Source organism: Setaria viridis, chromosome 9 (genome assembly GCF_005286985.2).
Source record: "Setaria viridis chromosome 9, Setaria_viridis_v4.0, whole genome shotgun sequence".
Lineage (NCBI taxonomy): Eukaryota > Viridiplantae > Streptophyta > Magnoliopsida > Poales > Poaceae > Setaria > Setaria viridis.
The window spans coordinates 5978551-5996917 of record NC_048271.2 but is presented as its reverse complement, the minus strand read 5'-3'; the positions used below and the strand labels follow the sequence as shown (position 1 = coordinate 5996917).

General features: G+C 41.4%; 1 protein-coding gene across 4 annotated transcripts; it reads left to right on the top strand.

Annotated features, from left to right (window-relative positions):
- LOC117839271 (uncharacterized) lies at positions 1 to 18367 on the top strand. Of its 4 annotated transcripts, none has more exons than XR_004636811.2 (17): positions 1 to 329; positions 421 to 5227; positions 5313 to 5501; positions 5596 to 5710; positions 6532 to 7588; positions 8413 to 8860; positions 9883 to 9936; positions 10023 to 12858; positions 13207 to 13320; positions 13430 to 13560; positions 13901 to 13993; positions 14243 to 14515; positions 14881 to 15406; positions 15926 to 16001; positions 16092 to 16236; positions 17191 to 17287; positions 17549 to 18367. XR_004636811.2 is itself a non-coding variant. In XM_034719573.2 (16 exons), exons 1-15 carry the CDS (start codon positions 103 to 105, stop codon positions 16189 to 16191), a joined length of 11046 nt encoding a protein of 3681 aa, XP_034575464.1. In that variant the 5' UTR covers positions 2 to 102; the 3' UTR covers positions 16192 to 16236; positions 17549 to 18367. The 4 variants fall into 4 exon arrangements, 1 of the variants encoding a protein (XP_034575464.1); XR_004636810.2 differs by having other exon boundaries at positions 17186 to 17287; XR_011897278.1 differs by having other exon boundaries at positions 17149 to 17287.

The window sequence follows — 18367 nt, the reverse complement described above, 5'->3', positions numbered from 1 at the left end:
TCCACAAGTACCAGAAGACGGCGACGCCATAGATGTTTCTCCGCGCCGGGCGGCGAGCGGAGCGCGGCGGTCGATGAGATTGACGGCGCGGCGGGCGCGACAATGCAAAACCCTCGCCCCTCCTACGCGCACCACCAGCTGCAGCAGCACCTTTCCTCCCTCCTCTCCGCCGCCGCCGGCGACCCCCCGCACCCCTCCGATGACGCCTCCCGCACCGCCGCACTCTCCAACCTCCGCCTCTCCTTCCTCCACCCACCCAACCGGCCCCTCCTCCCCGCCCTCGCCCCCTTCCTCGCCCCGCCCCTCTCGGTCCTCCTCGCTGACGATGCGTAAGTGCACCCTCCTCTCGTTCTCCTCGCTTTCCCCCCTTCACGCATCACCTCGGCTCATCCGGCTCGTGCTTGATGGTTTGCTGTGCAGGTCCTACGCGGTGCGACGTGCGGCGGTGTCGGCGTACGCGACGCTCTGCGCGGTGCTGTGCTCGCACGAAGCGCCCGGGGGTCTGCCGGACGGGTTCGTCGCCTGGGCGCTGCCGCTTCTGGGGGACCCTTCCTCAGCCGCGCTCGTCACCGAAGGGCTCCGGGAGCTCCTGGCCACCGGGGACGTGGCCCCGGTCGAGCGGTTCGTGCCGCCTCTCCTCGCCTCCTGCCGTGACGTGCTCGAGGATGAGCGGACGTCCCTCGCCGTGCTCCGGTGTCTGCTCGGCCTGCTTATGCTGATTGCCGCCAAGTTCCCCCATTGCTTCCGTCCGCAGTTTGTTGATATCATGGACCTGCTCCTTGGGTGGGCGTTTGTGCCAGACCTTGCTGATGCCGATCGCAGCATGATTATGGATAGCTTTTTGCAGTTTCAGTGGCATTGGCTTGGGAATCTGCCGTTCTCTCTTGGGTTGCTTCCCAAGTTCTTGGCTGATATGGAGGTGCTTGTGCATGATCCCAACCTTGCAGCCAGCCATAACTCTGGGCGACTTCGTCCGCTGTTTGCTTGCTTCTCTACGGTACTGCAGATCATGGCGTCTGGTGTGGCTGAGCGAAATAACCTAAGGGAACTTGTAGCTGGGCCTCTGGAAGCGTTAGCTCCTCAGCTTTTAAGGTGTGCATCAGTGATAGCCTCTAAGCTTGGCTGGTCTGAGAGGATGGAAGAAGCATCCAGATGCTTGGTCTTGCTTGCAGAGATTCTGCAGGAACGGTTTGCTGAATTTTATGTCCTGTTTGTGGATGTGTTGGCCCAGAGTTTGGAAGTTGCCTCATCAGCACAGTTGGTGGCAGCACTTAAGACTAACCTGCAAGTTCTGTCACTGCAAAATTTGGGGCTCTGTGCATCTTCTGTGGGAGCTTTGCTTGACTTCAGTTCAATTTTATCTAAGTTGCGTCTTCATCCAAACCATACTGTGGTCGCAAACTCAGCAGCTACTTACCTTTTTTGCCTACAGCATGGATCGGAAGATGTAGTTGATCAAGCAATTGCATCGTTGACAAAAGAGTTAGAGCTGATAAAATCTCTGCTTGAGGAAGGGCAAGCAAGTTACCCTTGTATCCAGAGTCTCTCCTTAGAGTCTAACAATGAAAGGAAAAGCAAGTTGAACTCAGGTGCACATTCTTGGGCACAATATTCAGAGGATCAGTTGCTTTCCTTAATGAAATTTGATCTGAAGATTCTTCTGGCCACGATTGCACTTGATACAAGAAAGAGAAATGAGCGAGCAAGTAGCTTGACATCATTCATCTCAGAGAAGCTTGACCCGTTTGGTACACCTTTCCATAATTTCCTTGAGATGCAGTTTCAGATTTTCTCTACACTACACAAACTGAGCAACATGGAACTCTCAAGCATTATGGCAACATCTGAAGGTTGCAAAACTCAGCTGATTTCTTGTGAGTGTAAAAAGAAGTTTGTGCATAAATATGGCAAATACATAGTTCAGGGTCTTAATGCATCATCATCCATGACACTGAAATTAGAGGCTCTAGATTGGATAGCTTCATTTGAAAATTTGATTCGTGGAATGGAGAGGGATGTGGATAAGTTCAGTTTCTCTTATGAGGTCATTGGGGATGCTACACTTTCGAATGGTATCCTTTTCACTGTCTTGGATTGCGCATATGATAGGGAGCCTAAAGTGAGATGCCATGTTGCATTAACCTTGGAGTTACTATTCCTGGGTAAACTCATCAATCCCATGAACTTCTTGGTTGTCGCTCAGGTTCTGCTTGATAAGCTTAGTGATCCAGATAGTAATGTAAAGGATGCATTTCTAAGGTTATTTTCAATCGCTTTGCCTATCACGACATATGCGTTTGGCTTGCTTGTGGACAAGCATAGTTATCTGAATTCCTCAGATATTGCTAACATGTCCAACCATTGCATGAACTGGAGGCACGTGCTTGCTGTGAAGCAACAACCTAGGAAACTCCACTGGCAGCAGCTTGTTTCTATTTTGAGTTACCTTTCTCTCAGATTGAAATTACCTCTTTCATCTTGGGTGCAACGGCTGGTCTTTAGTTACCGTGGCAAGAAAGATATGCTTTCTGGTCAAACTGATATGTCTGGAGATGCTGATGGGAACGAACTCCCCAAAGGTCCTAGTGTGGACAGAGCTATTATTGATAGGATCTACTCAGTTAACAATCATGCTGCAGTTTGGTGGGGAATACATGAAGCTGCCCGGCACTGCATTAACCTTCGACTTCGAACTCATCTAGGTGGTCCCACTCAGACATTCGCAGCTCTAGAACGCATGCTTTTGGATGTAACAAATGTATTGACGCCGGAAGCTAAGGAAGGTGAAGGCAGGTATATAGGGCCAGCTGACATTTGCTTATTGCCAATGCGTCTGCTATTGGATTTCGTTGAGGCATTGAAAAAATATGCTTACAATGCATATGAAGGTTCCTTTGTTCTATCACCCCCACCTAAAGCAAGTTCTGTGTTTTTCCGCGCAAACAAACGAGTTTGTGAAGAGTGGTTTTCGCGAATTTGTGATCCAATGTTGAATGCAGGATTAGCTATGCATTGCAGTGATGCAGTCATTCACTACTGTTCATTGCGGCTGGTAGATCTCAGAAACCTGGCTGCATCATCCCTCAGAGGCAATAGTCACACAGGTGGAGCTACTGAAAGTCATCATGGTTTTAGAGAGAGGTTAGAAGCAGATGTTCTGAAGGTCCTCCGGCATGTTTCCTTGGCATTGTGCAGATGTCATGAAACAGACGCCTTAGTTGGACTTCAGAAGTGGGCTGTGTCAACATTCTACACTTACTTTGAGCAAGACAATCAACTAGTGTGGAGTGTATCTGATTGCGACAAGCACTTCTCGTGGATGTCAGGACTGATCTATCAATCCCAGGGGCAGTATGAAAAGGCGGCTGCACATTATTCCCATCTACTGCAGTCGGAGGAAGCCCTTACCTCCATGAAGTCTGATGGCATTCAGTACATCATAGAGCGTGTCATTGAGTGCTACACATCCCTTTCAGATTGGAAATGCTTAGAGAGCTGGCTTGCAGAGTTACAAGTGCTCCGTGCTGTCCATGCTGGCAAACCTTATTCAGGTGCTCTAACAAGTGCTGGCAACGAACTCAATGCTATTCATGCAATGGCGTGCTTTGATGAGGGGGACTTTCATTCAGCTTGGGGTTATCTTGACCTTACTCCGAAAAGTAGCAGTGAGCTCACCCTTGATCCCAAGGTCGCACTTGAGAGAAGTGAACTTATGCTCTTGCGTGGAATGCTTCAATCTAGTAGCAAGTTGGAGGGCATAAAGGAGGAGCTTGATAAGGCTAAATTGATGTTGGATGAAGCTCTCTCTGTTGTCCCACTCAATGGATTGCCTGAAGCTGCTGCTTGCGCTGGCCAGCTTCATTGCATCTTTGCATTCGAGGAAGCTTCGGGGTTGACCTGCCAAAATGGACCTAATCAATCACGATCAATAATGGATTCTTTACTGAAAGTACTGCATGATCCCATCGATAGAATGCATCAAGACTGCAGCATGTGGCTAAAGGTCTTCAAAGTTTACCGTAATACACAACCATCTTCTTTATCCACTCTTCTTCTCTGCCAGAAGCTTGCAAGTCTTGCTAGAAAGCAGGGCAACTTTATGTTGGCTACCCGTTTAAACCAGTACCTCACAAATCATCCTTTGAAGTCATCTGATGAGATGGACAAGGAAATACTTGAGTTGAACATTAAGTACGAAGGAGCCTTGCTGAAGCGTGAAAAGGGAAATAATGAAGAGGCTCTATCTGAGATGTGGTCACTGGTTCGTGCTAGCGTTCTGTCCACAATTAATTGTTCATCTGACATTGGCACTCCGCATTCACTTATTGCTAGGGCTTGTTTGAAACTCTCAACCTGGATAGAGCAAGAAAACTCAACCCCTATCTTAAATAGGATAATTCCAAAGGTAATAGAAGATCTCAGTGATTCTAATGGCTTTCAAAATGGTACAGAGGAACTTTTGTTTGGTGATAGTGTTGCTGTTTCGACTTTGAACTATCGTGCACTTGCCGAAGAAATCATAGGCACTGCTCGGAAGACATCCTGGCAACTTTGCCCCAGCATGGGTAAAGCTTGGCTTGCTTATGCATCCTGGTGCTTCACTCATGCCAGTTATTCTCTGTCTGGAAAAGATTCAAATTTGCAGAATTCACTGTCCCCTGTTCTTCAGTCTGAACTTTCCCCAGATAGATATCACTTGACAAATGATGAGAAATCTGAGGTGGAGGAAATAATCAGAAGTATCTGTGCTGATAAACATGCAGATCATGTGGGTTGTGATTATCCAGTGACAGCAGGCCCCATAACTTCACTTATTGAACAGGCAATTCATCTGATAGAAACTGCAGCTGGAGCACCAGGCTTTGAGGCCCGTGAAGGTGAAGACCCCCCAGCAGTTCTAGCATCAGAACTAATAGTTCTTCTTTGTAAATCTGATTGTGCAAAGGACAATACGCCTTTGATTGACAAGCTTATTGAAATTTGGTGGTCATTAAGGAAAAGGAGGGTATCACTCTTCGGTCACGCAGCACATGCTTATTTTCAGTACCTTTCTCATTCATCAACTGAGCTTCAACCTTCATATCACCATGATGCTTTGAAAGGGAAAACAAGAAGCTACACTATGCGTGCAATGCTGTATCTCCTTCACATAATGTTGAACTATGGGGTGGAACTGAAGGAAACACTTGAAAGTGGGGTTTCAACAGTTCCTTTACTGCCATGGCAGGTACATCATGATAGTGGCCTGTATTATATAATTATGAGCTTATGATAATAGTTACCTTATAATTATATGCTTTGGAAATATGCAGGAGATTATACCTCAACTTTTTGCACGCTTGAGTTCCCACCCAGAGAAGATAGTAAGGGAACTTTTGGAGAGTATATTGCTGAAGCTAGGAAAACTTTCTCCTTGTTCTATTGTATATCCTACATTGGTTGATATCAATGCTTGTGAAGGAGAACCCTCTGAGGAGCTTCAGCACATATCGGACTTTCTGGTATTTTACCTTAGTACCTTACCATATCAGACTATGGTTATCTACTTTAGCGACGGTGCTATTTTATGTTTTTAAACCTTTCTGTTTTCCATAGGTTAAGCTGTACCCCAATTTAATTAAAGATGTTAAGCTTGCAATTGAGGAGCTAGGTATGATTACTGTTCTTTGGGAGGAACAGTGGCTGAGCACTTTACAAGATCTCCATTCAGGTAAGCCTCACCTCCCCTTTTGCTGTCCTGTCGAATCAGCTGGAGGAGGCAGGTTTTGACTGAAAACTTAGATACGTACATGACTTACCTTAAGGTTCAGCTCGACATTGCGGTGCTTTCCTGCAGAATCTAAATAGATGTTATTGGTTAGGTGATGTAAGTGGTAAAAACAAAGTTGATTTAAAAAGGTGGCCGCAACATGAAAAGCACCCTAAGGTTTCATTTGTTTTACTCTATGATTTACGCAATTACATGTTCCTCTAGTGTCATGTGCTACTGCACACGACAAGTTAATGACAGTTAACTAGGTTCCGGTGCCATGAAATGATGAAAGGTCACTGCATAGAATTGCCAGGATTGATGATGCCCCTTGAGAGTTTATGATATGACTCATGTGATCCTTCAGTTTCAGTTTTCCAATACTGTAAAAGGATTTTCTTATAAGCAAATGGAAATTTTCATGTCACTGGCAGTAGATCATCTGGAAGTTTAGTCGGAAGCATACAACATTACAGCAACATACGTGTAGAGATGCTTTATATCTGGCCTATGGTGGCGGCAACCACACCACAAGGGCAGGGTTTGGGACAATAGATTGATTTTCTTGCTTCCTTTGGTTGATAATCTCCTCTCAGGCTTACTTGACCCTAAACAAGATATCTAATCTTATCTCTAACTTAACCCTAATGGGCCTACCATACTCTCGATCTGGCCCGTAAGATCCAGCTGACTGCCCATGACAATTATATTTATGTTAAGTAAACTACAGTTCTTGAGTAGATGCAGATGTTATTATTGACCAAATTTCTATTGTGATGCAGATGTTTTAAGGAGAATCAATATACTTAAAGATGAAGCTGCAAGGGTTGCTGCAAATTCTACACTGAGTTCAGCAGAAAAGAACAAGATCAATGCTGCAAAATATTCTGCTGTGATGACTCCAATCATTGTAGCCTTGGAACGTCGTCTGGCATCTACATCTCGCGAACCAAAAACATCTCATGAGATGTGGTTCCATAAGGAATTTAATGCTAAGCTGAAATCTGCAATCACAACCCTTAAGACGCCCCCTGGATCTCCAACAGCATTAGGAGAGATTTGGCAGCCTTTTGATTCAATTGCTGCTTCTTTAGCCACGCATCAAAGAAAGTCATGCATATTGTTAAGTGAAATTGCTCCACAGCTAGCTGTTTTGTCAACATCTGACATTCCAATGCCTGGTTTTGAGAAGCAGATACTTGATTCCTCAGAATCTTTTGCTGGAAACCATGGCATTGTAACTGTGTCGTCATTCTGCAAAGAGGTGACGATACTTTCAACAAAGACAAGACCTAAGAAGCTTGTTTTGCAAGGATCAGATGGTCAGAGGTATACTTACCTTCTCAAGGGCCGGGAGGATCTACGCCTTGATTCTCGGATAATGCAGTTGTTGGAGGCGATAAATAGCTTATTGTACTCGTCTTCTGACACTCGAAGTCGAAATATTGCACTACGGTTCTATTCTGTTACACCGGTTAGTGGACGAGCTGGACTGATCCAATGGGTGGAAAATGTAAGCAGCATATACAATGTGTACAAATCATGGCAAAAGCGTTCGCAATTGGCACAGGCAGAGGCACAGCTATCTTCAGTTAGCGCTGGTAACATTCGCAACCCTGTTCCACCTGTTCCTCGTCCAAGTGATATGTTCTATGGAAAAATTATACCAGCACTGAAAGAAAAAGGGATCAAAAGGGTAGTATCACGAAGAGATTGGCCACTAGATGTCAAGAGAAAAGTTCTATTGGAGCTTATGAATGAGACTCCAAAACAAATTCTGTGGCAAGAAATGTGGTGTGCTAGCGAAGGCTTCAGAAACTTTAACTCCAAAGTAAAGAGGTAGGGCATGGCACCTTTCTTTTGAACACAGCAGTTACATTATTCGCCACTTGCTCTTCCCTCACCCTCCTTGGAAAAAATTGTGTTTTTTTCCTGCTAGTTGTCACTTCCTGAAAGAATAAATACACTATTAGTTGTTAGTAACTTTAGGAAACCACATTAAATATTGAAGACATATATGATTATATATTTTAAATTGAATAGCTTTATTATATATTTTAAATTGAATAGTTTAGACTCTGCACTCATAAACCTTAACGTGTAAACAATATATTCTTATAAACTATAGTTGAAAGAAAAGAAAATGTGTACTCTTTTCTTGGAATGAAGAAAGTGAGGAATTTGCTGAATTAAATGGTTGCAGATCCCTAGTACATGGGATCTGGGCCTTGGAAGCTGAGATGAAGAGAGTCCTCCCTGTTTTGTGCATAGTACTTTCTCTTGGATAGGATTCTGTTACCGTTGACAGGAATTTGATGTGGGTGCGAGACATCTTCATTATTTAACAGTCATGTTAATATTAGGAACTCTAGATAAGATTTTTTGTGTTTACAAGAAATGGTTTGTTAAGTAACACTTGCCATGCAATTATGTATTGTTTTTTTTTTCAATATATATGGTAACTGAGTTAAAAAAAGGTCAGGAATTCCTTGAACAAATTCTTGGTAACTCATTCGTTCAACACACTGCAGGTTACAAAGAGTGCTATGATAGCCCTTTTAAGATTGATAACTAAAGTTTTCTTTATTCTTGATTTTATTGCCTGATGATTAAAGTTCTTACAGCTGGTGAGTGCTTAGCTATGAATCAAATTTTTACTGCAGATTCTCTAGCAGTGTAGCAGCCATGAGCATGGTTGGCCATATGCTGGGTCTTGGAGATAGACATCTGGACAACATTCTTATGGATTTCAGCAATGGTGATGTAGTTCATATTGATTACAACATATGCTTTGATAAAGGGAAAAGGCTGAAGATTCCAGAAATTGTTCCATTCCGTCTCACTCAAACTATTGAATCAGCTTTAGGATTGACTGGTGTGGAAGGTGTTTTTAGAGTTACTTGTGAGGAAGTTATGGATGTCCTCTTGAAGAACAAAGATATCATCTTGATGTTGTTGGAAGTATTTGTTTGGGACCCATTGATTGAGTGGACACGAGGAAATATCCAAGATGAAGCAGGAATTGCTGGTGAAGAGAAGAAAGGAATGGAATTAGCAGTTAGTTTGAGCTTATTCTCTTCAAGAATTCAAGAAATCCGTGTTCCTTTGCAGGTAATTGTTTGCTAGGAGTTGAAGCTTCTCTTTTTGACCTCTTGAATACGCAGGAGAGCTGTACAACACCTTACAAAGCTTTACATTGAGTGCCCTTCTTAAGTAAGAAAACAACCTGACCAGGAAATCAGACTAAAATAAACACCTAATCTATTCCCAAAAGCAGTATCTGGAGTTCCTTAGCTCCAACCATGCACCATAAAGTTCCATCTTCCTTGACTGCCCACATTACCTTGTTTACATCTGGTGTGGTAGCATTGAAGTCAACATGTTGCAAATGTCTCTTGCATCTACCTGGTCATTAGTGGATTTAATATTTAACCGGGAGCCTGGTGTGGTAGCATTGAAGTCAACATGTTGCAAATGTCTCTTGCATCTACCTGGTCATTAGTGGATTTAATATTTAACCGGGAGCTGGTACTAAACGTGCGCTTCATTGTGGAAAGTCAGACCTTAGCTTTGACCACTTATATAGTCTAAACATAGTTTTTTCACATGAAAAATTGAACCATTAGGTCTATTATCTATCATCATTAGTACTTTCAAAACATGATTCTCTCTCTCTCTCTCTCTCTAACACATTACTAAAGAATAATTTAATTTTGATGGCCAAAGTTGCTTACTGGAGATCATGACTTATCCAAAGATTCATAAATTATCGAACAGAGGGAGTACCATTTAATATGGAATTTTTTTATCAATGATTGAAGTAAATGTATAGGGACTTTGTCACAAATTAGCTAACTGATGTTGTATGGATGGTTGTAGCGAAACTTGCTTGTTTAGTTTATTTCCTAAGAAATATATAGTAAGTTAATTGTTTCATTATCTACATAGGTTCCTATAGGATGGTAGCAATAAAATATATCACTCTTTATTGCCATCTGTCACACACTACACAGATGCTATGATTATTATTTCAAGATTGAGTCCCATTTTGTAGCTGTTTCCTGTCCTGAACTATTAATGTATTTTTTTTATTATCATTGCCACTATCTGATCGAACAGTTTCCTTTCCCCAGGAGCATAAGGATCTTTTCTTAACTAATTTGCCAGCCACAGTATCTGCTCTAAAGGTATTATTTCCAAGTCCGCAAGCAAAAGATTAATTATCGCAAATAAACATTTCCATCTCCTTATTTCTTCTTTTCACTATGTGCAGAAATTCTTGGATACTTTAGATCACTATGAGGTTGCATCAGCTATGTTTTATCATGCTGAGAAAGAGAGATCAAATGTTTTGCAGAATGAAATGTCGGCTAATTCAATCCTAGCTGATGCTACTACAGTTGCTGAGAAATCTCGCACTTCATTTGAAATTCATGCTCACGAGTTAGCAGAAGCAAAAGCTGCAGCAGTTGATGAAGCTAACAAGCTTAAAATATGGGTGGAAAAATATGCACGAGTTCTTGAGGCTATACGGGACAGATCTATTGTGTGTGCTGAGTCATGCATGCAATTGAATTGTAAGGACGAGGCATTAAGCCTTATTTCAGCTGTCCTAGAATCAGGAGTCCCACTTACAGTTGTACCAGAGCCAACAAGAGCACAGTGCTCTGAGTTGGATAGGGAGGTTTCTCAATTAATATCTGAGTTGCAGGGTGGGCTTTCCTCTGCTTTGGACTCACTTGTTGAATATTCTTTAGTGTTGCAGCAAGTTCTTCCTGTTAACTACATCACAACCAGTCCAATATCTAGTTGGGCGCAAGTTTTGCAGCTATCTGTAAGAAATACATCACAAGATATGCTTTCCCTTGCCAAAAGACAGGCCGCAGAAGTCATTGCTAAGGTTCAAGGTGAAGGCACTCATCTAGTGCAGCAAAGATATCGGGATCTCTTAAATCAAATGGAAAGTTACATTACATGCGTGGAAAGACTTGCAAGGGAATGTTCTGAACTGATGAATTCTATCGGGTTGGATAATGAAATGCAATCCAAAGAGCGGATACTTTCTGCATTCATGAACTCTATTCAATTGCCTTCACAAAAGAACGACGGTGATGACACTCATCTGTCACATTCAGAAAGTCTTAGGCAGGGTGAGATCAAAATTCCAGCTAAGGGTGATATACAAGAGACAACAAGTAAGGTGCTTTCTATTCTTGGGATTGCTGTGGGCCAGCTGTATAGTGATATTAGAGCCAAAGTGTCTGACCTCTCAACTAAAGCTATTGGAAAAGCTAAATTTAGGGCAGATGATTCTGGTCTTCAGGCTGATGCTGGAATGGGCTTGCAATTTTTTGAACAGCACATAGAAAAATGTGCATTGATCTCTAGTGTTGTTGATGAAGTGCATGAAGTTATTGGGAAAACCTTAGCTGAGACAAGTGTTGCTTATGCAAAGCCCCACCCCAGGCACTGGGCTTCTACTTTTCAGGCTGCTTTGCACTCAAGTATCAACATGATTGAACAAATGACTGAAGCTTTTCTTCCAGAATTTATCAGATCATTTGTTTCACACAATTCAGAGGTAATGGAAGCTGTTGGTTTAATTTCTAAGATACGCGGTTCTGTTGACAAAGCTCTAGAGAAGCTGGTTGAGGTAGAACTTGAGAGAACATCTCTCACTGAATTGGAACAGAGCTACTCTGTGAAAGTTGGTCGAATTACTGAGCAGCAAATAGCTCTTGAAGAAGCTGCTGCAAGAGGCAGAGAACATCTATCTTGGGAAGAAGCAGAGGAGCTAGCTTCGCAGGAGGAAATCTGTAGAGCACAATTGGAACAACTACATGAAACATGGAGCCAGAAAGATTTGCGTATTTCATCACTTATGAAAGTAGAAGACAGTGTCATCAATTCGTTGCTTTCTTCCAAACAGTACTTCTCATCTTTGGTGGATCGTGATCAGGAAAGTGAGTTTCATTTTAGACAAAGCAAGGCCCTCCTTTCAATCTTGGCAAAACCCTTTGCTGACCTGGAATTGCTTGATCGCGTGTGTCCTTCTAACATAGATAGACCCATTTCCAGTATGAAAGATGCTTTGTCTTTGGGTTCTTCATTGTCTGATGTGGTGTGGCCTTTAGCTGGCATATTGAAGGATCATGCTTTTTTTGTTTGGGAACTCAGCCTTCTTGATTCAATTCTTGATTTATGCATGCATGAGATGTCATCTTCTGTTGAGCATAGTATTAACGCCAATCAACTTTACCTGACTCTTAAAAAGAAGCTTGCAATCCATGTGGAAAAACAAGTTTTCCGGTATATAACAGAAAGGATTGCTCCTTCACTCATCCTAAGTTTAGATGAAGAAATTAGTGCTTTACTACAGCTGGGTCAAGGAAGAAGAGAATCAGATCAACCTAAAAGAGATTTTGCTGCCGTTGGAAGGGTTGCATTAATGCTTGAGGAATATTGTAATGCTCACGAGACAGCTAGAACTACCCGGACTGCCGTTTCACTAATGAAAAAGCAATTGAATGAGCTCACCGAGGCTCTGCGCAAAACCATTTTGGAAACAGTTCAGGTTGAATGGCTACATGATCTTTCATCTCCCCATGTGCAAAAGGCAAAGGTTTTGTCACAAAATATTCTTAGCGATGATAAGTTCATCTCTTTGATTTTAAATCTGAGCAGAAGCAACATGTTAGATAAGATCCAGTCTTCGGTCTCGTTGATAACAAGGTCAATTGAATTCCTGCAAGCTTGTGAAAGCATTTCTATTTCAGCTGAAGGACAACTTGAGAGAGCAATGGGATGGGCCTGTGCTGGTACAAATACTTCTGGTGCAGGTGGTTCAACCGCAAAGGGTTCAGGAATTCCCCCTGAATTTCATGGTCATCTGTTGAAAAGGAGGAAATTGCTTCAAGTGGTTCAAAAAGAGGCATCTGATCTTGTTAAGTTGTGCACATCTGTTTTGGAGTTTGAAGCATCCAGAGATGGACTTTACTTCATTCCTGAGGATAAAGCTCCCGAACAATCTATGGACAAAGGCAGGGCCTGGCAGCAAACTTTCGTGAATCTCCTGACACGTCTAGACGCAGCATATCATTCCTTTATATGTAAGTTGACTATAATCTTTTTTTTCATACTTTAATTACAGTTATGCTCAAATTAATCAAGACAGACAAACTTATTCTTTGCTATAAAAAACTGAATCCACTCAAGATAGCCTGTTGGTGTCTTGTGGGATATAATTGTGCTGATGTGCTATGCTGTGGTTTTTTTACCTTTTTTAGTTATGCTCTATAGTACTCAGCTCCATACCCCTGAAGCAAGATATACAAATATTGCCAAAGTCTATTCAGAATCTGAAAGTTCTGCGCCCTTCTACCATTATGGTTCCTCCTGTTGTTCTACATAAGTTTCTCCTGTTTCATAATAGTTATATGTATGTCTGTTACAAGCAGGTGCAGAACAGGAGTGGAAAGTTGGCCAAGTCAACCTGGAAACTGCTGGAAAAGGCTTGTTTTCAGCAAACAACCAGGTTTCTGTAGTCTCTGTAAAAGCAAAATCTGCACTAGGTATGCTACTCCTACTTGGAGTTGTTGATTTTTTTTTATCATCCATTGTGGGAGTTTGTATATATCCCTTCTTTTACCATTGTATAATAATATTGGTACCTTTTGCCAGTTAATCTACAGGATGCTCTTGTAGCCATGTATGAACATGCTTGTGAAGTAAGTGCATTGCTATCTGGATTCAAACATGTATCACAGGATCGCACTGCCTTGACTTCTGAATGTGGTTCCTTGCTCGACGAGGTACATAATCAAATTTCATCTTGATGGAACTTTCTGTTTTGAGTTTTTTGATTGCATAGGAGCTAGTGAAGTTAATCATGTAGATTGAGCTGTGGAAGCCTGCAAATGGTTTGTAACCACATTAGCCAAAATTGAGAAATTAATATTATTTAGCTTGCTGTTTGGCATTACTGAATTGTATATGCAAGTCTTTTATGATTTTTACTCTCCAACTATGAGGAATTAGAAATTTCAGATGTGGCGGTCTGTCTTACATAGTTACACTCCCTTTTTAGTTGTTTATGACAATGAGATCGAATCAGTTATTTCTTGTTCTTGATTTCCTGGAAATTATTTGCAGGTTTTGGCTATAGCAGATGGGTTGCATGATGTGTACGCTCTGGGGAAGGAAGCTGCTGCAGTGCACAGTTCCCTTATGACCAATCTTTCTAAGGCTTGTCACTGCTTCTCTTTGTTCATTATATTTCCTTCCCCAATTTCAATATAGTTACTTGTTTTTCATGTACATGGTGTTTGACATCGTTTGAATATATGATATATGTGGGTCATATCACATTATTGGGATATGCTAAACAGTACTCACAGAATATATAACTACTTACCATCAATATAGTTTTTTCCATGGAACATGGAATCACTTTCTTTCTCTGAAGAAAAAGGCCTTTTGTTTTGTGCTTGACAGGCAAATGCAACTTTATTTCCACTTGAAGCATGTCTATCTGCTGATGTAACTATTATGTCTGAAGCAATTTCAAAGGAAAGAGAGAAGAACAATGCCAGTATGCCCCTTATTCATGGAAAGGCATTATTCCAATCTTATAACATTAAAATTAGGGAAGCTTGCAAAAATATAGAACCTCTGGTGGGTCCGCTTACTGAGAATGTGGAGGGACTATATTCCGTGGTTATGAAGCTTGGACAGCTTTCAAGTCTTCATGCTGCGAATCTTCACAAGGTACTTAACTAAGAAATGTTATATGCTGAGAGCATGCTAATCATTTGCGCCCCACAGTTTGAACTTTTAAGGTATAAATGAGGCGAATGTGTTGCTAACCTTGAGGTGCAGTAATGTATTAGAAGGAGCTTGATCTGGTTTGAACTTCCTAGTCAATATATGTGAATCTGAATTTCTAAATAGGCATGTGACATACTGACGTTTCTGCTTTGGTTTTTTAGTAAGCTTTGATTGCTATTTTTGCTCTTAGGAATATAGATGTATTTGATGTACATACATAAGCTTTAACATTAACCCTTTCTTTTTGCGACGTGTTACATGTGGCTAGGTGCCAATTATTTCACTTATTTTTGTCTTATTCACAGGCTCTAGAAGTTCCAGGAGAAAGGGAATCTGTGAGATCCCAGGATATACCCTCGACAGATCTTTTGCAAAGCGATTCATCAACTGAGAAGGATAGAGGCTCTTCTGGAAGCGTGGAATGTGAGTCTGCGGATTTAGAAATGAATACAGCCGTATCTTTGCAAGATGGATGTTGGATTTCACCTCCAGAGCACTCATATACTAGCAGCTCTGGATGTACCACAGGGTTGACCCAGATTAGTTCTTCTGACAACTTAGAGAAAATAGATGCTCTTATGGATGTTAGGGCTGAAATAGAAGGTCCTGGTGCTACTGACCAGGAAACTAGAGATAGTAGTGATAATCAGTCTATATCAAGTAATGTCGCATTGACACATGCTAGCAATATTCATGAGGTTGAAACCCATTTGGTGGAGGGAAGAATTGAAAGTGAGGATAGCAGTGCAGCCTCCAAACAAGTTAGAGGACAAGAATGCAACAACAGTGATCCTAAATCCTATGCTGATTCTTTGATTCGAGTAACTAGAGGTAAGAACGATAAAAGGGTGGATGGCTGATGTCTGACACCTTTATTTAGTTTTGCAGAATTACTTTGTCTGATAGAAACTAGGCTGCTCTGAAATTTCTTTAAGAAGTGTATTGTGTATCTCAACACTTAAATTTATCAGATCATTGTTGTTTTAATCGGTTTGTAAATGTACAGTCAGCATCATGTTGACACCACAAATGATTTTCCTCTGAGAAGCAACTAAAATTGCATATACTGGATAAAATAATAAGATATCTGTAACCTAACTTTTTATTTAGTATGCTATCTAACTTCAGTTTGTACAAAAAGACTAATGCAAAGCAATGGGTAATTTATGGTTCTCTTGTATTATGTCTTTGCTATTCGAAACTGAGTATTGTAAATCATCATAAACCTTTTTATTTTCACCTTTTTTTGTGCCTGAGAACTTAGCTTCTTATCAAGTATTACGCCTGAAGGATTTTGAAGCACAGACAAATTTAGAGCTAATGTTTGCTTGTTCTCTTTGGTGTCAACAGGTAAAAATCCTTTTGCTCTGTCCATCCTGAAGCAAGTGGAGCATAAGTTACATGGAAAGGATATAGATGGTACCAGGTGGGTGACTAAGAGGAAAGAATTTTAGCAGTCAATTATATTTATTTATTTATGTTTTCCCGTTTATTGATCTCGTGTCATTCTGTCAAGGTCCTTGAACATTTCCGAGCAAGTTGACTATCTTCTTAAACAAGCAACAAGTATCGACAATTTATGCAATATGTATGAGGGATGGACACCATGGATATGATTCAAAGACATAACTTCCTTCAGTGTGCATGGGCAAATGGTCCAGGTAATAACTTAATATTATGCCCCCAAGTGTACAAGGCAAGGCTACATGGCTCCTTTTTATAGGTCTCTCGTTATGGTTTTTAAACTGTAGGTCTCCTTATATGTGCATTATAGCACATCGACACCTTTTTTTTTGTCACATGTCAACCTGTTTATTTACTGATGTTCTCAAGATAAAATGGAAACTGGGATGTATGCTAGGGTAAACACCATTGGAAGAGGTTGGTTAGCGACAACTTGGTAAACAGCAATCAGTGAATGAGGGCGAGGAAAAGCTAGACTTGAGATATTTTAGAAACTGACCGGTTCTTGCTTAGTTAAAAGGATGGCAATGATGTCCGCTTGAGCAGCAGTATTGGCTCTGGCTTCAACCCTGTCACCAGGGCGACCTCTGGATGGCACAGGGGATCCTTGATAATGTCAGAATCCTGATAAAAACACATCAAAGCCTTCATGTATCTTTATGAGCTACCCATTTGTTCTTCCCAGTTAATGTTGAAGTTGAAAGAGTTAGTCAATTGTCATTCACTACAAGTTGAAGGACAACATACTGAACTTTTGTTCTTTAATTTCTTCGAAGGTGTGTCGGTCTTACATAATCCAAAAGGAGAACATCATCAGGGTTCAAAAACATCATTAGGGTGCAGGATTCTTGCTCAGTTTTTGAGCAAATCGACCTGTAAAACCTTTTCACACTGCACCGCCCCCACCCCCCCAAAAAAAGCACTAGCCTTAGAAACCCGAAGGAGTGGTTAGTTGAAAACCTGAAAAAGGATTTCAAACAATTTTTCATCATGTCCAGGATCAGATGAAGCTGAGACCTTGTTGAACATTGCATGTTCTGATATTCACTTTTGTTTCCCTAATTAGTATGTGCCCTTCTGAATTGGTTTCTCCCCTGCTTGTTGTTCAGTGGCAACCTTTAACATATGGAATAATCTTTCTGGCAGAATAGTCTTGGTTTGCTGCTTAACATTTCTGGATCACTTTGTCAAATGATGCATCGTTCCTCTATGCACCTATGGTTATATTGATCAATCTTGGCCTCTTGGGTATACTTCTGATTGTACCATTACTCTTTTTTTATGAGCAACATGTCAGTTATACTTGGCTATCATTTTTCTTACAGAAATGTTTTTATTGCACCCTGTAGCCTGTAAGGTCATCATCGCTCTTTTCATGTACTCACGATTTTTTCTAGTGGATAAATTTCAACTAATACTCATTTGTCAATTTTGATCGTATGGTTATTTACAATATTTGTGTGTGTGTGCGCGCGCAATTTGACTATAAAATTGCTGTTACATTTTCAGAGTATGGGCGGTACAGAAGATCCATACTAAAAGAAGGATGCTGTAGCATGTCCATCAGAGGCTATGGCTGCTGGTTACTATGGATGATAGTGAACCAGTTTAAAGACATTTGATTGTGGCCATTATCTTTTTCCCCTTGTATCCAAATGAAAGGCAACTGTTTTAAGCTTTAGCTATAGGAGAGATTGAATTGGATCCATCCTTGCAAGTACTGGCAAAGAGAGATTCCACGGTGCGCATGAATGGATTGCTCAAAGTGGATTAGCAGAGTAATCAAGCGCACACTTGCAGCCTCATGGCCTGGTCATTCCCCATATATTCCAGAACAGAATGTGGAAGCTAATGCAATGTTCTTGTAATCCGACTTGAGCATGGTATGCATTCCCATAATTCCCAAGGCACGCAACTGCTCCCTGTAGAGCTGGATGACCTAGCTGAGGCTGAATAAAAGGCAGGCAAGTTTGTTTTGGCTGACCCTGGCTAACCTTTTTATCCCCATAGGAACCCGAGGAGCAGATGTGACTTTACCTGATCCAAATAAAATGTACATATTGTTTTTTGCCTGTACTTGTGATTTTGGCAGTTCCCTCCTGTGGCCAAGTGGCTTTCTTTGAAATATAGGTGTTGGGCATGCAATTTTGGAACTGGAGTTCTAGTTTGATCTCTGATTTCAGATGAACATGGTGTAAATAGTAATGTTTTACATTTTGTGCATGCTGATCCCAAGCACGAAACCTCATTCCAGTTATCAGGTAAATTTTTACCTGATTAAACAGAATATGGTATTAGAAATGCAATAACTTAACATTCAGTCTATCA